General features: G+C 45.6%; 1 protein-coding gene across 1 annotated transcript in view; it reads left to right on the top strand.

Moving 5' to 3' along the window:
* LOC113525104 (protein HIRA) overlaps window positions 1-23633 on the top strand; it is a 45517-nt gene extending 21884 nt beyond the window's left edge. The window contains exons 8-25 of the mRNA XM_034299179.2: window positions 8806-8973; window positions 9289-9402; window positions 10295-10365; window positions 10471-10576; window positions 10697-10903; window positions 11434-11519; window positions 13490-13681; window positions 13791-13940; window positions 15009-15231; window positions 18882-18980; window positions 19143-19291; window positions 19399-19560; window positions 19872-19930; window positions 20163-20265; window positions 21008-21130; window positions 21243-21406; window positions 21895-21983; window positions 23153-23633. Of these exons, the coding sequence (XP_034155070.2) occupies window positions 8806-8973; window positions 9289-9402; window positions 10295-10365; window positions 10471-10576; window positions 10697-10903; window positions 11434-11519; window positions 13490-13681; window positions 13791-13940; window positions 15009-15231; window positions 18882-18980; window positions 19143-19291; window positions 19399-19560; window positions 19872-19930; window positions 20163-20265; window positions 21008-21130; window positions 21243-21406; window positions 21895-21983; window positions 23153-23269 (2382 nt within the window). The 3' untranslated portion in view covers window positions 23270-23633. The remainder of the gene's footprint in view (window positions 1-8805; window positions 8974-9288; window positions 9403-10294; window positions 10366-10470; window positions 10577-10696; window positions 10904-11433; window positions 11520-13489; window positions 13682-13790; window positions 13941-15008; window positions 15232-18881; window positions 18981-19142; window positions 19292-19398; window positions 19561-19871; window positions 19931-20162; window positions 20266-21007; window positions 21131-21242; window positions 21407-21894; window positions 21984-23152) is intronic.
* The last annotated feature ends 291 nt before the right edge of the window (window positions 23634-23924 follow it).

Raw genomic sequence — 23924 nt, 5'->3', positions numbered from 1 at the left:
CTGTACTCAGTGAGTTAGGTCAGTACTCAGTGAGTTAGGTCAGTACTCAGTGAGTTAGGTCAGTACTCAGTGAGTTAGGTCAGTACTCAGTACTCAGTGAGTTAGGTCAGTGCTCAGTACTCAGTGAGTTAGGTCAGTACTCAGTGAGTTAGGTCAGTGCTCAGTACTCAGTGCTTAGTACTCAGTGAGTTAGGTCAGTGCTCAGTGAGTTAGGTCAGTACTCAGTGAGTTAGGTCAGTGCTCAGTACTCAGTGAGTTAGGTCAGTGCTCAGTGAGTTAGGTCAGTGCTCAGTACTCAGTGCTCAGTACTCAGTGAGTTTGGTCAGTGCTCAGTACTCAGTGCTCAGTGAGTTAGGTCAGTGCTCAGTGAGTTAGGTCAGTGCTCAGTACTCAGTGAGTTAGGTCAGTGCTCTGTACTCAGTGCTCAGTACTCAGTGAGTTAGGTCAGTGCTCAGTACTCAGTGCTCAGTACTCAGTGAGTTAGGTCAGTGCTCAGTGAGTTAGGTCAGTGCTCAGTACTCAGTGAGTTAGGTCAGTGCTCAGTACTCAGTGAGTTAGGTCAGTGCTCAGTACTCAGTGCTCAGTACTCAGTGAGTTAGGTCAGTGCTCAGTACTCAGTGAGTTAGGTCAGTACTCAGTGAGTTAGGTCTGTACTCAGTGCTCAGTACTCAGTGAGTTAGGTCAGTGCTCAGTACTCAGTGCTCAGTACTCAGTGAGTTAGGTCAGTGCTCAGTACTCAGTGAGTTAGGTCAGTGCTCAGTACTCAGTGAGTTAGGTCAGTGCTCAGTACTCAGTGAGTTAGGTCAGTGCTCAGTACTCAGTGCTCAGTACTCAGTGAGTTAGGTCAGTGCTCAGTACTCAGTACTCAGTGAGTTAGGTCAGTGCTCAGTACTCAGTGAGTTAGGTCAGTACTCAGTGAGTTAGGTCAGTACTCAGTGAGTTAGGTCAGTACTCAGTACTCAGTGAGTTAGGTCAGTACTCAGTGAGTTAGGTCAGTGCTCAGTGAGTTAGGTCAGTGCTCAGTACTCAGTGAGTTAGGTCAGTGCTCAGTACTCAGTGCTCAGTGCTCAGTACTCAGCGAGTTAGGTCAGTACTCAGTGAGTTAGGTCAGTGCTCAGTACTCAGTACTCAGTGAGTTAGGTCAGTACTCAGTACTCAGTGAGTTAGGTCAGTACTCAGTGAGTTAGGTCAGTACTCAGTGAGTTAGGTCAGTACTCAGTGAGTTAGGTCAGTGCTCAGTACTCAGTGAGTTAGGTCAGTGCTCAGTGCTCAGTACTCAGCGAGTTAGGTCAGTACTCAGTGAGTTAGGTCAGTGCTCAGTACTCAGTACTCAGTGAGTTAGGTCAGTACTCAGTACTCAGTGAGTTAGGTCAGTACTCAGTGAGTTAGGTCAGTGCTCAGTGAGTTAGGTCAGTGCTCAGTACTCAGTACTCAGTGAGTTAGGTCAGTACTCAGTGAGTTAGGTCAGTGCTCACTACTCAGTACTCAGTGAGTTAGGTCAGTGCTCAGTACTCAGTGAGTTAGGTCAGTACTCAGTGAGTTAGGACAGTGCTCAGTGCTCAGTGAGTTAGGTCAGTACTCAGTGAGTTAGGTCAGTGCTCACTACTCAGTACTCAGTGAGTTAGGTCAGTGCTCAGTACTCAGTGAGTTAGGTCAGTGCTCAGTACTCAGTGAGTTAGGTCAGTACTCAGTACTCAGTGAGTTAGGACAGTGCTCAGTGCTCAGTACTCAGTGAGTTAGGTCAGTACTCAGTGAGTTAGGTCAGTATTCAGTACTCAGTACTCAGTGAGTTAGGTCAGTGCTCAGTACTCAGTGAGTTAGGTCAGTACTCAGTGAGTTAGGTCAGTACTCAGTGAGTTAGGTCAGTACTCAGTGAGTTAGGTCAGTGGTCAGTACTCAGTGAGTTAGGTCAGTGCTCAGTACTCAGTACTCAGTGAGTTAGGTCAGTGCTCAGTACTCAGTACTCAGTGAGTTAGGTCAGTGCTCAGTACTCAGTGAGTTAGGTCAGTACTCAGTGAGTTAGGTCTGTACTCAGTGCTCAGTACTCAGTGAGTTAGGTCAGTGCTCAGTACTCAGTGCTCAGTACTCAGTGAGTTAGGTCAGTGCTCAGTACTCAGTGAGTTAGGTCAGTGCTCAGTACTCAGTGAGTTAGGTCAGTGCTCAGTACTCAGTGAGTTAGGTCAGTACTCAGTTAGTTAGGTCTGTACTCAGTGCTCAGTACTCAGTGAGTTAGGTCAGTGCTCAGTACTCAGTGCTCAGTACTCAGTGAGTTAGGTCAGTGCTCAGTACTCAGTGAGTTAGGTCAGTGCTCAGTACTCAGTGAGTTAGGTCAGTGCTCAGTACTCAGTGAGTTAGGTCAGTGCTCAGTACTCAGTGCTCAGTACTCAGTGAGTTAGGTCATTGCTCAGTACTCAGTACTCAGTCAGTTAGGTCAGTGCTCAGTACTCAGTACTCAGTGAGTTAGGTCAGTGCTCTGTACTCAGTACTCAGTGAGTTAGGTCAGTACTCAGTGAGTTAGGTCAGTGCTCAGTACTCAGTGAGTTAGGTCAGTGCTCAGTACTCAGTGAGTTAGGTCAGTGCTCAGTACTCAGTGAGTTAGGTCAGTGCTCAGTACTCAGTGCTCAGTACTCAGTGAGTTAGGTCAGTACTCAGTGAGTTAGGTCAGTGCTCAGTACTCAGTGAGTTAGGTCAGTGCTCAGTACTCAGTGAGTTAGGTCAGTACTCAGTTAGTTAGGTCTGTACTCAGTGCTCAGTACTCAGTGAGTTAGGTCAGTGCTCAGTACTCAGTGCTCAGTACTCAGTGAGTTAGGTCAGTGCTCAGTACTCAGTACTCAGTGAGTTAGGTCAGTGCTCAGTACTCAGTACTCAGTGAGTTAGGTCAGTGCTCAGTACTCAGTGAGTTAGGTCAGTACTCAGTGAGTTAGGTCAGTGCTCAGTACTCAGTGAGTTAGGTCAGTGCTCAGTACTCAGTGAGTTAGGTCAGTGCTCAGTACTCAGTGAGTTAGGTCAGTACTCAGTGAGTTAGGTCAGTGCTCAGTACTCAGTGAGTTAGGTCAGTGCTCAGTACTCAGTCAGTTAGGTCAGTGCTCAGTACTCAGTGAGTTAGGTCAGTGCTCAGTACTCAGTGCTCAGTACTCAGCGAGTTAGGTCAGTACTCAGTGAGTTAGGTCAGTGCTCAGTACTCAGTGAGTTAGGTCAGTGCTCAGTACTCAGTGAGTTAGGTCAGTGCTCAGTACTCAGTGAGTTAGGTCAGTGCTCAGTACTCAGTGAGTTAGGTCAGTACTCAGTTAGTTAGGTCTGTACTCAGTGCTCAGTACTCAGTGAGTTAGGTCAGTGCTCAGTACTCAGTGCTCAGTACTCAGTGAGTTAGGTCAGTGCTCAGTACTCAGTGAGTTAGGTCAGTGCTCAGTACTCAGTGAGTTAGGTCAGTGCTCAGTACTCAGTGAGTTAGGTCAGTGCTCAGTACTCAGTGAGTTAGGTCAGTGCTCAGTACTCAGTGCTCAGTACTCAGTGAGTTAGGTCATTGCTCAGTACTCAGTACTCAGTCAGTTAGGTCAGTGCTCAGTACTCAGTACTCAGTGAGTTAGGTCAGTGCTCTGTACTCAGTACTCAGTGAGTTAGGTCAGTACTCAGTGAGTTAGGTCAGTACTCAGTGAGTTAGGTCAGTGCTCAGTACTCAGTGAGTTAGGTCAGTGCTCAGTACTCAGTGAGTTAGGTCAGTGCTCAGTACTCAGTGAGTTAGGTCAGTGCTCAGTACTCAGTGCTCAGTACTCAGTGAGTTAGGTCAGTACTCAGTGAGTTAGGTCAGTGCTCAGTACTCAGTGAGTTAGGTCAGTGCTCAGTACTCAGTGAGTTAGGTCAGTACTCAGTTAGTTAGGTCTGTACTCAGTGCTCAGTACTCAGTGAGTTAGGTCAGTGCTCAGTACTCAGTGCTCAGTACTCAGTGAGTTAGGTCAGTGCTCAGTACTCAGTACTCAGTGAGTTAGGTCAGTGCTCAGTACTCAGTACTCAGTGAGTTAGGTCAGTGCTCAGTACTCAGTGAGTTAGGTCAGTACTCAGTGAGTTAGGTCAGTGCTCAGTACTCAGTGAGTTAGGTCAGTGCTCAGTACTCAGTGAGTTAGGTCAGTGCTCAGTACTCAGTGAGTTAGGTCAGTACTCAGTGAGTTAGGTCAGTGCTCAGTACTCAGTGAGTTAGGTCAGTGCTCAGTACTCAGTGAGTTAGGTCAGTGCTCAGTACTCAGTGAGTTAGGTCAGTGCTCAGTACTCAGTGCTCAGTACTCAGCGAGTTAGGTCAGTACTCAGTGAGTTAGGTCAGTGCTCAGTACTCAGTGAGTTAGGTCAGTGCTCAGTACTCAGTGAGTTAGGTCAGTGCTCAGTACTCAGTGAGTTAGGTCAGTACTCAGTGAGTTAGGTCAGTGGTCAGTACTCAGTGAGTTAGGTCAGTACTCAGTACTCAGTGAGTTAGGACAGTGCTCAGTGCTCAGTACTCAGTGAGTTAGGTCAGTACTCAGTGAGTTAGGTCAGTATTCAGTACTCAGTACTCAGTGAGTTAGGTCAGTGCTCAGTACTCAGTGAGTTAGGTCAGTACTCAGTGAGTTAGGTCAGTACTCAGTGAGTTAGGTCAGTACTCAGTGAGTTAGGTCAGTACTCAGTGAGTTAGGTCAGTGGTCAGTACTCAGTGAGTTAGGTCAGTGCTCAGTACTCAGTACTCAGTGAGTTAGGTCAGTGCTCAGTACTCAGTACTCAGTGAGTTAGGTCAGTGCTCAGTACTCAGTGAGTTAGGTCAGTACTCAGTGAGTTAGGTCTGTACTCAGTGCTCAGTACTCAGTGAGTTAGGTCAGTGCTCAGTACTCAGTGCTCAGTACTCAGTGAGTTAGGTCAGTGCTCAGTACTCAGTGAGTTAGGTCAGTGCTCAGTACTCAGTGAGTTAGGTCAGTACTCAGTTAGTTAGGTCTGTACTCAGTGCTCAGTACTCAGTGAGTTAGGTCAGTGCTCAGTACTCAGTGCTCAGTACTCAGTGAGTTAGGTCAGTGCTCAGTACTCGGTGAGTTAGGTCAGTGCTCAGTACTCAGTGAGTTAGGTCAGTGCTCAGTACTCAGTGCTCAGTACTCAGTGAGTTAGGTCAGTGCTCAGTACTCAGTACTCAGTGAGTTAGGTCAGTGCTCAGTACTCAGTACTCAGTGAGTTAGGTCAGTGCTCAGTACTCAGTGAGTTAGGTCAGTACTCAGTGAGTTAGGTCAGTGCTCAGTACTCAGTGAGTTAGGTCAGTGCTCAGTACTCAGTGAGTTAGGTCAGTGCTCAGTACTCAGTGCTCAGTACTCAGTGAGTTAGGTCAGTACTCAGTGAGTTAGGTCAGTGCTCAGTACTCAGTGAGTTAGGTCAGTGCTCAGTACTCAGTGAGTTAGGTCAGTACTCAGTTAGTTAGGTCTGTACTCAGTGCTCAGTACTCAGTGAGTTAGGTCAGTGCTCAGTACTCAGTGCTCAGTACTCAGTGAGTTAGGTCAGTGCTCAGTACTCAGTACTCAGTGAGTTAGGTCAGTGCTCAGTACTCAGTACTCAGTGAGTTAGGTCAGTGCTCAGTACTCAGTGAGTTAGGTCAGTACTCAGTGAGTTAGGTCAGTGCTCAGTACTCAGTGAGTTAGGTCAGTGCTCAGTACTCAGTGAGTTAGGTCAGTGCTCAGTACTCAGTGCTCAGTACTCAGTGAGTTAGGTCAGTACTCAGTGAGTTAGGTCAGTGCTCAGTACTCAGTGAGTTAGGTCAGTGCTCAGTACTCAGTGAGTTAGGTCAGTGCTCAGTACTCAGTGCTCAGTACTCAGCGAGTTAGGTCAGTACTCAGTGAGTTAGGTCAGTGCTCAGTACTCAGTACTCAGTGAGTTAGGTCAGTGCTCAGTACTCAGTGAGTTAGGTCAGTGCTCAGTACTCAGTGCTCAGTACTCAGTGAGTTAGGTCAGTACTCAGTGAGTTAGGTCAGTGCTCAGTACTCAGTGAGTTAGGTCAGTACTCAGTGAGTTAGGTCAGTACTCAGTGAGTTAGGTCAGTACTCAGTACTCAGTGAGTTAGGTCAGTGCTCAGTGAGTTAGGTCAGTACTCAGTGAGTTAGGTCAGTGCTCAGTACTCAGTGCTCAGTACTCAGTGAGTTAGGTCAGTACTCAGTGAGTTAGGTCAGTGGTCAGTACTCAGTGAGTTAGGTCAGTGCTCAGTGCTCAGTACTCAGTGAGTTAGGTCAGTACTCAGTGAGTTAGGTCAGTACTCAGTGAGTTAGGTCAGTGCTCAGTGAGTTAGGTCAGTGCTCAGTACTCAGTGCTCAGTGAGTTAGGTCAGTGCTCAGTACTCAGTGAGTTAGGTCAGTACTCAGTGAGTTAGGTCAGTGCTCAGTGAGTTAGGTCAGTGCTCAGTACTCAGTGCTCAGTGAGTTAGGTCAGTACTCAGTGAGTTAGGTCAGTGCTCACTACTCAGTACTCAGTGAGTTAGGTCAGTACTCAGTACTCAGTGAGTTAGGTCAGTACTCAGTACTCAGTGAGTTAGGTCAGTGCTCAGTACTCAGTGAGTTAGGTCAGTGCTCAGTACTCAGTGAGTTAGGTCAGTGCTCAGTACTCAGTGAGTTAGGTCAGTGCTCAGTACTCAGTGCTCAGTACTCAGTGAGTTAGGTCAGTACTCAGTGAGTTAGGTCAGTGCTCAGTACTCAGTGAGTTAGGTCAGTGCTCAGTACTCAGTGAGTTAGGTCAGTACTCAGTGAGTTAGGTCAGTACTCAGTGAGTTAGGTCAGTACTCAGTACTCAGTGAGTTAGGTCAGTACTCAGTGAGTTAGGTCAATACTCAGTACTCAGTGAGTTAGGTCAGTACTCAGTACTCAGTGAGTTAGGTCAGTACTCAGTGAGTTAGGTCAGTACTCAGTGAGTTAGGTCAGTGCTCAGTACTCAGTGAGTTAGGTCAGTGCTCAGTACTCAGTGAGTTAGGTCAGTGCTCAGTACTCAGTGAGTTAGGTCAGTGCTCAGTACTCAGTGCTCAGTACTCAGTGAGTTAGGTCAGTACTCAGTGAGTTAGGTCAGTGCTCAGTACTCAGTGAGTTAGGTCAGTGCTCAGTACTCAGTGAGTTAGGTCAGTACTCAGTGAGTTAGGTCAGTGCTCAGTACTCAGTGCTCAGTACTCAGTGAGTTAGGTCAGTGCTCAGTACTCAGTGAGTTAGGTCAGTGCTCAGTACTCAGTGAGTTAGGTCAGTACTCAGTGAGTTAGGTCAGTACTCAGTGAGTTAGGTCAGTACTCAGTACTCAGTGAGTTAGGTCAGTACTCTGTACTCAGTGAGTTAGGTCAGTACTCAGTGAGTTAGGTCAGTGCTCAGTACTCAGTGAGTTAGGTCAGTGCTCAGTACTCAGTGCTCAGTACTCAGTGAGTTAGGTCAGTACTCAGTGAGTTAGGTCAGTGCTCAGTACTCAGTACTCAGTGAGTTAGGTCAGTGCTCAGTACTCAGTGAGTTAGGTCAGTACTCAGTGAGTTAGGTCAGTACTCAGTGAGTTAGGTCAGTGGTCAGTACTCAGTGAGTTAGGTCAGTGCTCAGTACTCAGTACTCAGTGAGTTAGGTCAGTACTCAGTGAGTTAGGTCAGTGCTCAGTGAGTTAGGTCAGTGCTCAGTACTCAGTGCTCAGTGAGTTAGGTCAGTACTCAGTACTCAGTGAGTTAGGTCAGTGCTCAGTACTCAGTACTCAGTGAGTTAGGTCAGTACTCAGTGAGTTAGGTCAGTACTCAGTGAGTTAGGTCAGTGCTCAGTGAGTTAGGTCAGTGCTCAGTACTCAGTGCTCAGTGAGTTAGGTCAGTACTCACTACTCAGTACTCAGTGAGTTAGGTCAGTGCTCAGTACTCAGTGAGTTAGGTCAGTACTCAGTACTCAGTGAGTTAGGACAGTGCTCAGTGCTCAGTACTCAGTGAGTTAGGTCAGTACTCAGTGAGTTAGGTCAGTATTCAGTACTCAGTACTCAGTGAGTTAGGTCAGTGCTCAGTACTCAGTGAGTTAGGTCAGTACTCAGTGAGTTAGGTCAGTACTCAGTGAGTTAGGTCAGTGGTCAGTACTCAGTGAGTTAGGTCAGTGCTCAGTACTCAGTACTCAGTGAGTTAGGTCAGTGCTCAGTACTCAGTGAGTTAGGTCAGTACTCAGTGAGTTAGGTCAGTACTCAGTGAGTTAGGTCTGTACTCAGTGCTCAGTACTCAGTGAGTTAGGTCAGTGCTCAGTACTCAGTGAGTTAGGTCAGTGCTCAGTACTCAGTGAGTTAGGTCAGTGCTCAGTACTCAGTGAGTTAGGTCAGTGCTCAGTACTCAGTGAGTTAGGTCAGTACTCAGTTAGTTAGGTCTGTACTCAGTGCTCAGTACTCAGTGAGTTAGGTCAGTGCTCAGTACTCAGTGCTCAGTACTCAGTGAGTTAGGTCAGTGCTCAGTACTCAGTGAGTTAGGTCAGTGCTCAGTACTCAGTGAGTTTGGTCAGTGCTCAGTACTCAGTGAGTTAGGTCAGTGCTCAGTACTCAGTGCTCAGTACTCAGTGAGTTAGGTCAGTGCTCAGTACTCAGTGAGTTAGGTCAGTGCTCAGTACTCAGTACTCAGTGAGTTAGGTCAGTGCTCAGTGCTCAGTACTCAGTGAGTTAGGACAGTGCTCAGTGCTCAGTACTCAGTGAGTTAGGTCAGTACTCAGTGAGTTAGGTCAGTACTCAGTGAGTTAGGTCAGTACTCAGTGAGTTAGGTCAGTACTCAGTGCTCAGTACATTGTTAGTAAGTTGTCCAGCAGTATTCACTGGAGAACCTGTCCTCTCTGTGTTCAGTGTGGAGGAACCACTCATGTTCTGCGTCTCAGCTGGTCTCCTGATGGTCAGTACTTGGTTTCGGCTCATGCGATGAATAACTCTGGTCCGACGGCGCAGATCATCGAACGTGACGGCTGGAAAACCAACATGGACTTTGTGGGACATCGGAAAGCCGTGACTGTAGTGGTGAGAAACGGTTATATATTTTAATTACCCTATTTATACATATATAACATTATATATAATATATATTATATGTTATTATATATATAACATTATACACATATATAACATTATGCATATATATAACATTATACACATATATAACATTATATATATTATATATTATATATTATTATATATATATAACCTTATACACATATATAACTTTATGCACATATATAACATTTCTGATGAAACTGAACCAAGAAGTTTGAAGAACAAGAGTAGTACCTTACCCAGTAAATTGAAAAGTGTGTGTGTGTGTGTGTGTGTGTGTAGAAGTTTAACCCTAAGATTTTTAAGAAGAAACCGAGGAATGGCAGCTCATCTAAACCCACTAATCCGTACTGCTGCTGCGCTGTGGGCAGTAAAGACCGCTCGCTCTCCGTCTGGGTAATATGACCTTCTACCCTACCCTTTTTCTGATGAACCTAAGCTTCCTGTGCCGTGGTCACCAAACAGATAAAGCCCTAAATGTCTTCGCTTACAAAACGTGAGCGGTTTATCAGGGCAACCTATCTATGCAAGAATTATCTCTGCTGCTGTTCACCACAGAGCATGTGTAGTTAATTTATTTTTATTTAAATATAGAGAGAGCGCATTTGTGCAGTTGTGTGTTAAACAGTCTGCTCTCTTATGGAGTTACCGATTTGGTGTCCAAAAGTGGAAACGGTGACAGTATGCATAGGACAGACATCTAGCACTGTACACACTGTGTAAAGCTTGTAAACGCATATTTTTTTTGGCTATCTGTGATTATATACGTTATAACAGCTTCACACTAGCACTAGTCATGGTAGCTACTGCTGAGTACTGGTACAGTAGTGTGTGTTTACAGTGAGGAGAGAGGGCAAGCCCAGGAGAGCGCACCGAGGCCAGACCCGGCAGCTCCTGGGGTCTGGTTCTCCAAAAATTTGATCGTTTGAATAAGCCGAGTCTCTGACCTCGGGACTTTGAAACTGATCAGTTGAAACATAACGAGCTCTGTGGCAGCGCCTGAGGTGTCGTTTTAGCTGGAAACAGAGCTCCAAAGTCGGCTAAACTGCCTGAATTCCATGGCCTGTTTCTCTGGCACTGTAGATCACAGAGGCGTGGGCCTGATGTAGTCTGAAAACTACTGAAGAGCGCCTTTTAATAATTTGGGGTGTTGATCGTTGCGATCTGGAGCTTACAGAAGCTTGCTTATTCCTCTCTCCTCCCTGCTCTGTACACACCCCTGCAGTGCATTACAGGTTATATTTCTGAATGAGTAAATATGTGTGTGTGTGTGTGTGTGTGTGTGTAGCTGACCTCTCTGAAGCGCCCTCTGGTGGTCATTCATGACCTGTTTGACAAATCCATCATGGACATCACCTGGTGAGAAACACTCTCTCTCTCTCTCTCTCTCTCTCTCTCTCTCTCTTTTTTCCTGTTTGTAACGAGTGTGTGATAAAGTAGTGTGTGTACATGTTGTGTGTGTAGGACACTGAATGGTTTGGGGTTGTTGGTGTGTTCGATGGATGGCACTGTGGCCTTTCTGGATTTCTCTCAGGATGAACTTGGAGATCCACTCAATGAAGAGGAGAAGGTACGAGCCCCCCCCTCCCCACCCCCTGACACACACACACACACACACACACACACACACACACACACACACACACACACAGGGTTCATTTCAAGACCCTTGACCACAGTTTTTTTCCAGAATGCTATTCACCAGAAGATGTACGGTAAGAGCTTGGCCATCACCATGGAAACACAGCTCTCCTCCACCATCATCGAGAATCCCGAGATGCTGAAGTACCAGCAGGAGACCAGAACCTCCAGTGGAACTCTGGGGTCCAGCACAGAGACCCCACTCCCTAAACTGAGCAGTGTGGTGAACGGCGAATCACTGGAGGACATCAGGAAGGTACATAAACATACTGCATACACACTGCATACACACACACACACACACACACACACACACACACACACAGTATACGCGTGGTACAGAAATGTGCACACACATATACACAAGCTACCAATAAAGCAATCATCACTTGAGAATAAGGGGAGGGGCTCATCTGTGTTTGGCGAACGGGCGTGACCATGAGTGTACTGATGTAGTGACACACACCCCGTCATTGTGACGCTTTATTAACGGACATGTTTGTAGATTAACAGACGTTGCCATGGTGATATTACTCTAGTTAACATAGCTAACAGGCTGTGTGTAGTGCACTAACTAGTGTTAGTTCATTAGTTAACGTTTACATTTATAATTAGTAGTAGTATTATTGTAGTATAGAGTTATTAGTAGTGTTTAATTGTGACCGGAGAATCAAGCTTGTGTTTAATTTTAATGCTGAAGTTACGGCAAAAATACTTCACGATCGATTAAATAAGTTTTTCTGACATTAAGACTAAAGATAACTTTAAGACTAAATTAACTTCCAGAACCTGCTGAAGAAACAGGTGGAAACAAGAACCGCAGATGGGCGGAGGAGAATCACACCACTGTGTATCGCACAACTGGACACAGGGTAACATGCGCACACACACACACACACGCACACACACACACACACACACACACCATATACAAACACCTCCGCAACCACGTGGCCGAGACTGAGAGGCTAAGGTGGATCTTCTTCCCCAAGCCATCAGAGTCCTGAACTACTGATGACCAGTCTTCTCACGTCTCACACACACACACACGCGCACACACACACCAGTAATATACTGTAGCTTACATACACTATATGACCAACGTTTGTGGACAAATAATAAATAAATTTCTGCAGACTGCAGAAAATTGCACCACCATACAGTTAAACATAGACCATGTCAATATCTTCAAAGGTATAAATAATAATAATAACCTCCACTCAATTCAATTCACCTTTATTTGTATAGTCTTCTAACAGTGGACATTGTCACAAAGCACCTTTACAGAAATAAATGCATTCAGGATATAAATTGTAAATGTATGAATTTATCCCTAATGAGTGAGTCAGAGGTGACGGTGAGGAAAATCTCCCTGAGACGATGTGAGGAAGAAACCTTGAGAGGAACCAGACTCAAAAGGGAACCATCCTCATCTGGGTGACACGGATAGTGCGATTATAAATCATTCCCTCTATAACTGTGTACTACTTGGACAAATAGTCCTGGACAAACAGGACAATAGTCTTCAGGTCGTCCATGTGGGGCCCCCAGGAGCAGCGAGCGATCTCCAACTGATGAGAACTCCAACCAGAAGTAGGGCATCAGGATGGATCAGACAGGTCTGGAGAGCAGACCGGGTCAGGATCACTCTTCTGCGAAGTCTTTCCACTAGATGTTGGAGCATGGCTGTGGGGATTTGTGTTCATTCAGCTACAAGAGCATTAGTGAGGTCAGGCGCTGATGTTGGGATGTCGAGGAGGTCTGGGGTTCAGTCGGTGTTCCAGTTCATCCCAAAGGTGTTCAGTGGGGTTGAGGTCAGGGCTCTGTGCAGGACACTTGAGTTCCTCAACACCAAACTCATCAAACCATGTTTTTGAGGACCTCTCTTTGTGCATGGGGGCATTGTCATGCTAGAACAAGAAAGGACCTTCCCCAAAGTGTTGCCACAAAGGTGGAAGCATACAATTGTCTAAAATGTCTTCATATGCTGTAGCATTAGCATTAGCATTATCCTTCACTGGAACTAAGGGGCCCAAACCCTGAAAAACAGCCTCAGACTATTATCCCTCCTCCACCTCACTTTACTGTTGGCACTATGTATTCCCATAGTTAACGTTCTCCTGGCATCCCCCAAACCCAGATTCGTCCATCAGAGTGCCTGACAGTGAAGCGTGATTCTTCACTCCAGAGAAGACGTTTCCAGTGTCGGTGCTTTACGCCACTCCAGCTCACACTCGGCATTGCGCATAGTGATCTTAGGCTTGTGTGAGTGATGCAGCAGAGGATAGGTGATTTTTACGCTCTTCAGAACTCCTGTCCCGCTCTGTGAGTTTGCGTGGTCTACTGCTTTGTGGCTGAGCTGTTGTTGCTCCTAGATGCTTCCATTTCACAATAGTAGCACTTAGTTGCCCGGGGCAGATATGGAAGGGCAGAAATTTCACGAGCATGAACTGTCAAAGACGACATCCTATGACAGTGCCCCTTTAAAAGCTGAAATCAGTAATTAGCAGGGGCGTCCACATACTTTTGCCCATATAGTGTATGTTTTCGTATGTATTTTTTCTGTATGTCATTTATTTTATGTATATATATATATATATATATATTAGTTTTTTTCTACTCTCTTGTGTGTGTTGTCTTGCACTTACCCTAACCCTAACCCACCATTATATTGTCTGTACCAGCTATGAATTTGCATATGACAAATAAACCATTGAATTGAACACACACACAGACACACTGAATAACTATGATGAGGGAACTAAACTGTGTACAACTGGGTAAGAGGTGCTGTGTGTGTGTGTGTGTGTGTGTGTGTGTGTGTGTGTGTGTGTGTGTACAGGGACTTCTCCCCCGCTCTGTTTAACAGCGTACCCATCCTGCCTGGCTCGTCGGTCACTCAGCTGTCATCCGACTCGAACACTTCGCTCAGCCTGAGAGTCACACACGACCCACCGGCTCCGTCACAAACCAAACCCACTCAGGAAGCAGCGGCCTCATCCCAAACCAAGAGCACCACTGACAACAAGGACGGGTTTGTGCTCCTGACCTGCTGCATTAAAGACCCGATGGGTGTTCTGGGTTCCAGTTGAGTGTCTCACTTCCTGTCTCACTTGCTGTCTCTCTGTCTGCTTGTCCTTCAGCTCCAACGCACTGAAGTCTCCTCTGCTGCTCACTGCAGCCTCCAAGATTGAGCCGATGAAGGCCCTGGACTCACGCTTCACCGAGAGGTCAAAGGTCACACCGGGGGTCAGCAGTTCACCTGCCGCTGTAAGCACTGCACCTGTAGACAGGTAACAATGATGTTACTGCTCTTTTATCTTCATAAAGGTGCTCTAATGTGTTTTTTATTTCAAGTGAGTCAGGAAACTGTGTGTGTGTGTGTGTGTGTGTGTTAAGAGGGGGAAATGTGGCCTTCAAATTACAATATTTGGGATTATTATTATTTTTTTTTTTTGCAATAATAATCTGTAAAATTATGACAAATGTACACATTTCATTTTACCTCAGTAAAGTTTATTTTTGCAGTAAAGTGATGAATTCAGGAATTTATTTCACATTTTTTTCTGTCGTACGCTTTGAATGTCGCTGAGTTTAATACTGACAGAAAGTCGTTCTGGAGTCTGATGTCGTGTAGATGAGAGTCTGCTTGGTTTGAGCAGAGCGTCTGCTGCGTGGAAAGATTTTTAGTTAACATAGTAACGTTGCATCCATCAGGTCTTGTGAGTCCACATTCTCCTCACGTTTCAGAAAATATAAATAGCACATAAAATTGAAACCCTGCATGTATGTCACCATGTCCCTGTGGTATTGTTAACAAGTGATCAGTGACAAAGAATCAGTCAGTGTGAGAAATTTGTGATTAAAATTTCAGTGTGAGCACTGCAACGACACTCGTCTAAAATCCACCAGTAGGACGGCAAACTCACGGGACAGATACAGATACGGTAGTGGCAATGGAGAAACGTAAAGGAAACACGATAATGAACCTAAAAAAAAAAACTTATTACCTCACTCTCACTGTGAAGAGCGTGTGTGTGTGTGTGTGTGTGTGTGTGTGTGTGTGTGTGTGTGTGTGTGCGTGAGTATGATTTCTGCACCAGCTGATTTCTGGATCATGTTGATTGATAATGTGAGCAGAACGTAGTCGTGTTCTTTAATCACACATCTATTGTTAGAGGATTTTCATCGTATAAGGAGACGTGTGCCATCACACACTGTTACAGAATTCACAACACACTTTAGTGGGATTTCGTACAGCGTGATGAGGAATCTTCTTAAAACACAGTTGAAATCGCACAGAGTAAAACTGGATTAAATCACCATTCTGTCTGTCTGTCTCTCCCTCCCTCCCTCCCTAGGATGAAGGATGGCAGCGGGGGAAGGACTGAAGTGCTGAAGGACTGGAAGGCAAGAGAGGACTCGAGCAGTGACAGTGAGGATAAGGTGGTGCAGAAGGTGGCGCCTCCTCTGGCCAAGCGCAGGAATGACATGGACGCAGCAGAAGTGGTGGAGAAACGGAAGAAGGGACGACCCAGGAAGGACTCCAAGCTGATGATGAGTGTACCCCAGGTGTACACACAGGTATACACACATACAAACACACTTTTTAACATTTATATCCCCTCAGTAACACAGTAATACATACTAACATATATAAAGAAATAATAGAGGTGCGGAGTGCGGAAAATAACACCACCATACAGTTAAAAAAATTGAAGGCATCAAGATGATCAATGGCCAAAAGTATGTGCACCCCTGACCATCACACTCATATGTGCGTGTTGAACGTCTCACTGCAGATTTATTCCCCGTGTGTTTGCTGTTATAATGAGCTCCACTCTTCTGGGAAGCTTTCCACTAGATGTTGGAGCGTGGCTGTGGGGATTTGTGTTCATTCAGCTACAAGAGCATTAGTGAGGTCAGGCGCTGATGTTGGGATGTCGAGGAGGTCTGGGGTTCAGTCGGTGTTCCAGTTCATCCCAAAGGTGTTCAGTGGGGTTGAGGTCAGGGCTCTGTGCAGGACACTCGAGTTCTTCCACTCCAACCTTCACACACCATGTCTTCATGGAGCTCGCTTTGTGCACACGGGCATTGTCATGCTGGAACAGGTTTGAGTCTCTTAGTTCCAATAAAGGGAAACTGTAATGCTACAGCACACAGAAACATTCTATACAATTGTGTGCTTCCTGCTTTGTGGTAACAGTTTGGGGAAGAACCACATATGGGAGTGTATTGGTCAGGGGTGTACATGGTGTATGTCAAGTCAAGTAGATCTTTATTGTCATCACAGTCATAAACAGTGTGCAGTAGACAGTGAGATGAAATAACATTTCTCCTGGAGCCAAGGTGCAAGATACATGTATGATATGCCCAGTGCTGAGAGGACATAAATAAAGTGGAATAGGAATAAGAAGCATGCAGGAAGGGGGTAACTCAGTACACAGGGGAGCAGTAGAGCATAAATACTCCAATCACCCAAAAAATTTAACATGACAGTAGAACAACAAGGTCCACAGCCCTCTATGGTGCCCCTGTAGATAGTGGTGAGGATGAGTGGAGGGATCTTTGCCTTCTTCAGGTACTGGAGGAAGTGCAGACGCTTCTCGGATCTCTTGGCCAGGGAGCCGATGTTGGTTGTCCAGGTGAGTTCTTCAGTAATGTGAACACCAAGGAACTTGATGCTCATCACTCACTCCACTGTGGAGCTGTTTATGCCCAGCGGGAGACCTCCTAAAGTCAACAATCATCTTTTTTGTTTTGTCAATATTCAGAGACAGATTATTGTTTTTGCACCAGACCGTGAGATGTTTGTAAGTTGTCTCATCATTGTCGCTGATGAGGCCAACAACTGTGGTGTCATCAATGATGTGGTTTGAACTGGCTGGCAGCGCAGTCGTGGGTCAGTAGTGTGAACAGCAGTGGGCTGCACACAGCCCGGGGGGATCCAGTTAGAGAGCAAGGTGCAGAAACCTAGAAGGTCCAGTTTTTCAGTCATCTGCTGGGGATGATTCTGTTGAATGCTGAACTACAATCTATGAACAGCATTCTGATATTTGTATTCTTCTTGTCAAGGTGGGTGACTGCCAGATGAAGAGCATGTGAGATTGCACCCTCTGTGGAACGGTTGGGGCGGTATGTGAACTGCAGAGGGTCCAGTGTGGTGGGAAGTCCAGCTGCTCAGAGCACTTCATGATGATTGGGTGTGAGTGCTGCTGGGCAGTAGTCATTGAGGCTTCACACTGTGGACTGCTTCAGCACTAGTATGACGGTGGTAGCCTTAAAGCAATGTAGGATGGCTGCTTGACTCTGAGAGATGTTGAAGATATCTGTCAGGAGGTCAGTCAGCTGGTCCACACAGTCTTTGTGGACTCGCCCAAGTACGTTATCTGGTCCTGCAGCAAGGGTTTATTCTGATTAGCGGGAGGGGTGTACTTCCTCACAGACACAGTGTTTAGTGCTTCAAACCGTGCATAGAAGGAATTGAGTGTCTGGCAGCGTTGGTGGTACGTGGTGGAATCTTGTAGTCCATGATGCCCTAGATACCTTGCGACATGTGCCACGCATCTCTGGTATTGTTAAAGCGGCTGGTGATTTTCTTTTTGTGGTTGCGCATTGCCAGCCTGTTGCTGCAGGTAGTTGGTTCTTACTGTCCAACGGAGTGCTGCTTCATCTCCTGCTCTAAATGCGACATCTCGGGTTTTCAGCAGTTTGTGGACCTCAGCTGTAAACTATGGCTTCTGTTTGGCGCATGTGGTGGTGGTTTTATGACATGGAGAGGTGTGTGAGCTGGTGTTAGCAGGACCAAAACATGGTCTAGATCAACCAAACTGTCTTCAGTCCTCATCTGATATCCTTGGGGTAACCATGGACAATCAACTGTCCTTCTCCTCTCACATTGCTAATCTGACACACTTATGTCGATTTCTCCTTTATAACATCAGAAGAATTCGTCCACTTCTCTCCACACAGGCCACACAGGTGCTTGTTCAGTCCCTTGTCATTTCGAGACTGGACTACTGCGACTCACTCCTGGCAGCTCTGCCTCTGAGCTCCATTCGTCCTCTGCAACTGATCCAGAATGCAGCTGCACGACTGGTTTTCAACGTTCCTGAATTTTCCCACACCATCCCATTGCTGCGCTCCCTCCACTGGCTTAAAACACTGTTGCTGGCTCACATAGCCAAAAACGGACCAGCATCTGCTTATCTCAAATCACTTATCACATCCCTCCCATCCTCTAGCACTGCTCGACTGATCCCACCGTCTCTCAGGGTACAAAGAAGACCTGCATCGAGACTCTTCTCTGTTCTGGCACTGAGGTGGTGGAATGAACTTCCCCTAGACGTCCGAACAGCTGAGTCACTGGCAGTCTTCAAACGAAGTCTAAAGACTTACCTCTTCATAAAGTACTTAAATTAGCACTTAGAAAAAAAGAATGTATTGTCTGAGCGCTTGTCTGTTTCCTCCCCAACAGAGTTTTGGACTGATGGTATTCCTAGTTCTTGACCTAGCAAGTCAGTATCAGGGTGTATTTACTGATAGACTTCAAAGCACTTCTGTAAGTCACTCTGGATAAGAGCGGCTGCCAAAAGCCATAAATGTAAATGTCATTGTAAATGTCTGAGGGTCCAAGGTGGGGTCGAAGTGTGGCTTTGTAGGAGTTCTTTTTGTTTGTGTAAACTAAGTCCAGTGTGTTTGCTTGTCGCATCGACATGTTGGATTATCAGCTGCTAATAATAGCAGAGACTGAACAGTATTTCAGCTAGCTGTTTAGCTCTCTTTTTGGGCACGCCCCCAGTGACCAGCCTGAAGACATGACCTAGGCTGCTGTATATGAAGAGCAGAAGAATGCACCTATAGCCAAGCTCTGAGATGTTACTCAGGAGTGGTTGTTATTTGGTAAGCTTGATCAGAAAGGTTTCCTTGAGGTTATAGCCAAAGATGCAGCCTACCTCAACAACAAATACCTATCTGCACTATTCTATCTACACTATTATACAACAACAACATCTGGCGTATTAGCAAAGAAACGTGCGAACTTTAATGAAGAATTGTTACCAAGGTGGAACATGGAAGGCTTGACACACGAATTATTGGACATTCTCACAGAGGGAAGTTAATGGATTGATATTGCTTTTGTTGTATGTGTAAGGGAGCTCTGTGTGTGTGCGCGTGCATGTGTGCGTGCGTGCATGTGTGCGTGCGTGCATGTGTGTGTGTGTGTGTTATAGACTCCGGTCCCAATGGAGAAGGAGACATCACGAGTATCGGCTCCTGTAGCAGTGATTAAACTCCACACACCTGCAGTACAGAAATCATTCAGCACACAGGTAATACATACACACACACACAAACACAAACACACACGTGTCAGTATCCCCAGTAAGTGTCTCAATCTGTCCTATTCTATTCACTGGACAATAATACAGTCTGTGTGTGTGTGTGTGTGTGTGTGTGTGTGTGTGTGTGTGTGTGTGTGTGTGTGTGTGTAGGTGGGCTCGGACCCTGTTGTGTATCTGGAGGTGGACAACGAGTTGTGTGTGGTTGCTGGTTCTCGTATCAGTCAGCTCCGCTTCTGCACTAATGGCCGGGAGTGGAACATGGTTCTGACCAGCCGCATTGTCGTTGCAACGGCCAGCAGGTACAGACACACGCACACACACACACACACACACACACACACACACACACACATTCCTTCTCTTATTTGTGACGTCTTAACATTGCATTCTCCTCCCGTCTGTGTAGTGACGTGGTTGCCGTGGCGTGTGAGGACCGGACCCTTTCAGTATTCTCTGCATGTGGGCGGAGACTTGTCCCACCAATTATGCTCTCTGCACCAATCACATCTCTGCACTGCTCCGCCCACTTTGTGATGGCACTGACTGCATCAGCCACACTGTCTGTCTGGTACTGGCCCCACCCACTTTAGCATGACATCACAGCACTGATATTAACATTAATGAGTGTAGGACTGTGATAGGATGTGTCCTAAATGCTTTTAAAGCGTGCTATAAGACAAACACTAATAAAAACACTTATCTCACCATCAAGAGTGTTGATAGAGCAGTCTGTGTGTAATTGGGACAGAGCCTTAAAATGGCCGACAGTCTAGTAATAACACTAAGTAGTCAATATTTCTTTGGATGGATCCTTAATGTTTTTAACAAATATGAGTTTTTATACACGCAATAAAATGTGTGTGCGTGTGTGTGTTTTAGGGATGTTCAGAAGCAAGTAGCTCTGGTCAAAAATGAATCTCTGAACTCGATTTTATCAGGTGAACTCCTTCACACACACTCTCTCTCTCTAGCTCTCTCTCTCTCTCTCGCTCTCTCTCTCTCTCGCTCTCCTGTCTGACCCCCACTTTTTTTTCTCTGTATATTTGTTTCAACTCTCTCTGTCTCTCTCTCTCTCTCTGTCTCTCTCTCTCTCTTCCTGTCAGTCTCTAACCGTATCCGTCTCACGCGCTTTGCATCTGCCTAAGACTTGTCGTTCTCTCGGTCTCCCAGGTTCTGATACAGTAGTGTTCTCTATGTTAACGGAACACGGTGTTCCTGTAGTCGCTCTGTCTAATGGCCGATCCTACTGCTTCAGCTCTGCTATGGAGACGTGGTGAGACACACACACACACACACTCTGTGTTTGCATGTATATGTATGTACACTCACTGTCCACTTTAATAGGAACCCCTGTACATCTGTCCATTTATACAGTTAACTAATCAGCCAATCATGTGGCAGCAGTGCAATGCATAAAATCATGCAGATAGATTCCTGTTCTCGGCTGGCCGGAGTGAAACCTGATGTGGTCTTCTGCTATTGCAGCCTATCCACCTCAAGGCTGATGTGTTGTGTGTTCTGATGTACTTTTCTGCTCACCACAGTTGTAAAGAGTGATTGTTTGGGGTAGTCTAAACTTCCTCTCAGCTCAGACCAGTCTGCTCATTCTCCTCTGATCTCTCTCATCAACAAGGTGTTTCAGCTTGCAGACCCTCCACACACTGGATGTTTTTTGTTTTTCGCACAATTCTGTGTAAACGCTAGAGACTGTTGTGTGTGAAAATCCCAGGAGATCAGCAGTTTCTGAAAAACTCAAACCAGCCCATCTGGTAACAACATCCATGCCACAGTTAAAGTCACAGAGATCACACTTTTTCTTCATTCTGATGTTTGATGTGAACATTAACTGAAGCTCTTGACCTGCATCTGCATGATTTTATGCATTGTGCTGCTGCCACATGATTGGCTGATTAGATAACTGCATAATTGAGCAGGCGAATGTATATATGTATGTGCATGTCTCTCTCTCTCTCTCTCTGTCTGTCTGTCTCACTCATCCTCTGTGTGTGTGTCAGGAATCTGATCGTGGATAAGCAGGACTCTCTGGTTCAGTGTGCAGATTTCAGTAGTTGTGTTAGTTCCCATGATGCACTGGGCTGCACCGGACCTCTCGCCACCACTCAGGGACGGAACCTGAGGTACGAGCACTCTGATTGGCTGGTAGCCTCCTGATGAGCTCTGTGATTGGACAGTTTAAATTATCCTGTTCTAATCTCACTGTATGTCTCTGTTTATCTGTCTGTCTCTCAGTGCGGGACGGTTAGCGTCTCGTCTCTCGTCCACTCCTCATCATGTTCAGCAGGTGATGACTCTGTCCTTCCTGGAGAATCAGCTCTCCTCCGCTTTCATCCTCCACTCCGCTAATGAGTACAGACACTGGCTGCTCATCTACACCCGCTTTCTTGTCAACGAGGGTGAGGAACAAGGGATGGAGGGAAAGATTCTGGGAGATTCACTGAGAAAGATAGAGATGATGGAAAGAGGCATGATTGGAGGGAAATAAAGACAGATATCTTGATAATGTGGGATGAATGTGTGGTGGAGAGAGAAAAAAGAAAGTGTGGAGGATGAACAGATTATGTACAGAAGATACAGTAAAGTCAGAGAGAGGTATGAGTGATTTAGGGAAGAGTGGGAATAGAGGAACATATCAACAAGAAGTCTTTATTGACATCATCATGTGTAAATCGTTACATCATATAAACATTCATTTATTCACTTTGAACTATTAGGAATTGATTAGGGAGGGAGTGTGTGTGTGGGCAGGTAAGTGTGTTTGCTCATTAAACACTGAAGCTTCTCTCGCTGGTGTGTGTGTGTGTGTGTGTGTGTGTGTGTGTGTGTGTGTGTGTGTGTGTGTGTGTGTGTGTGTGTGTGTGTGTGTGTGTGTGTCCGTCCCTAGGATATGAGCAGCGGTTGAGGGAACTTTGTAAGGATTTATTGGGGCCGGTGCATAAATCCAGCAGCAGTGCGTGGGAGTCAACAGTGCTGGTAAGTTTATTAGAGGAGAGAAACAGCACCACCGTGTGGCTAAGCACTGATCAGCAGAGCTGTAGAGATAAAACAACTGTCTGAGGTTAGAACGTAACAGATGAAAAGGTGAAGAAACATGATGAGAGGCGGAGTTTATTATTTTCACAGCCGAAGTCTTCTCTTGATTGTTGACTTTGACCCAAATACGCCTACCTCCTGGAGTATGTTTTTCATCTGGCCAACTGTTGTGAAGGTGTTTTTCTTCACCAGAGAGTGAAGTCTGTGTTATGGACTGATGTTTAAACCAGTTTGTGAACAAATGAGTGGGAGACAACGAGATTTGCTTTATCTTTCACACTAAATTCTATTACAGTTGCAAACATGATGATCAAAAACACAATGAAACGCTACAAACTGAGGCAAACCAGGAGTTTACACAGAACCTCCATCCTCCCAGAACAGCTGGCCTCAACTGGAAACACCTGTTAAAAAGAAATAGCAAAAGAAAAAGCAAGAAGAAAAGGGAGAGAGACAAGAAGGCAAGCGAAACCAGAGAGGGAGAGAGAGAGAAGGTTTCTCTCTCTTAAGACACACCTGCGCACCGATGTAACCCATTTCTGTTAAATGCCACGCCTCGCTGTTCCTGAGCTCACCAGTGCGTTCTTTCTTTTTAAAAATGTACCAAATAGTTGATTTGCCCACACCTAAAGTTTTAGTGCTGTAATTCCTACACTGTTTGCCCGATATGAATGTAAATACCCTCAAATTAAAGCTGAAAGTCTGCACTCATGTTCATTGTTTAATGCAAAATGCGTGATACTGTTGTAGACATAAAATAACAATAACTTTGTCAGTGTCCAAATATTTATGGACCTGACAGTATTTAGACTTTATTTAGCTCTCTCCCCATGTCCTCACAGGAGAACCCTCATCATTGTAGTGCTTCGTGTCAGTATTCTTCCACCATAACTCTAAAGAAATTAAAACTTTGCTCATGGTGTTTAGTGGCATAATACGGAAGAGTATTTATTGTCCTGATACATGTATAAATGCTCATTGTCATGGTAACAGAATGATATGTTAACAATAATAATCCTGTGTTAAATGTCATAATGTGTCATCACATAACACACACAGGAGACCACCTCACATCATAAGTGTGTGTGTGTTTACGCATTTGTGTGCAGGGTCTGAGGAAGAGAGACCTGCTGATGGAAGTGCTGCCCGTGGTGGGACAGAATCTGCGGTTTCAGCGTCTCTTCACTGAGTATCAGGACCAGCTGGAGCTGCTCCGCCCCAAATAGCACTGTACCTGTGGCCCCACCCCTTAAGCATAACCCCACCCACTCTGCATCGTCCTGCCTCTCTAATTAGCGGCGGTCTGTATGCGAAGGGAGCTGTCTCACTCACTCTGTCTCTCTTTCTGTCTTTCTCTGTCGCTCTCTGTACCTTAACTGTAGCCTGAAGGAAAGAGTAGTGTGTGAGACAGAGGGTGAAACAGTGTGTTTGTGTACAGGACTGATGTTGGACTGCTTGAAGCTCCGCCCTCAGTCAGTTTTTGTATTGTACATGTTTGTAAACACTTTTTTTTCCTTTTTGTCTTTTTGTATGAAATGAATCAACAGACAAAAAATTAATTTAGAAAAAATAAACAGTTGATTAATTCTACACTGTGTGTGTGTGTGTGTGTGTGTGTGTGTGTGTGTGTGTGTGTATACATGGTGTGAAATTTCAGTCAGGATTTAAGCCTCATCACAGTAATGAGAAAGCGCTGGTTAACGTAGTAAATGACTGAATGCTGGCCTCTGATCAGGGTTGTGTCTCCTCATGTTGCTCGATCTCAGTACAGCTATTGATAACATAGATCATAATATTCTTCTAGACTAGAAAATGTTGGAGTTAAGGGACTGGCTCTTTCCTGGCTCAGGTCTTGTTTGCTTGATCATAAAAGGTTTGTAA

This window comes from Pangasianodon hypophthalmus, chromosome 24 (assembly GCF_027358585.1).
Source record: "Pangasianodon hypophthalmus isolate fPanHyp1 chromosome 24, fPanHyp1.pri, whole genome shotgun sequence".
In the NCBI taxonomy this organism is placed as follows: Eukaryota; Metazoa; Chordata; class Actinopteri; order Siluriformes; family Pangasiidae; genus Pangasianodon; species Pangasianodon hypophthalmus.
The sequence above is the reverse complement of the archived record's forward strand: the minus strand, read 5'-3'. Positions and strand labels throughout refer to the sequence as shown.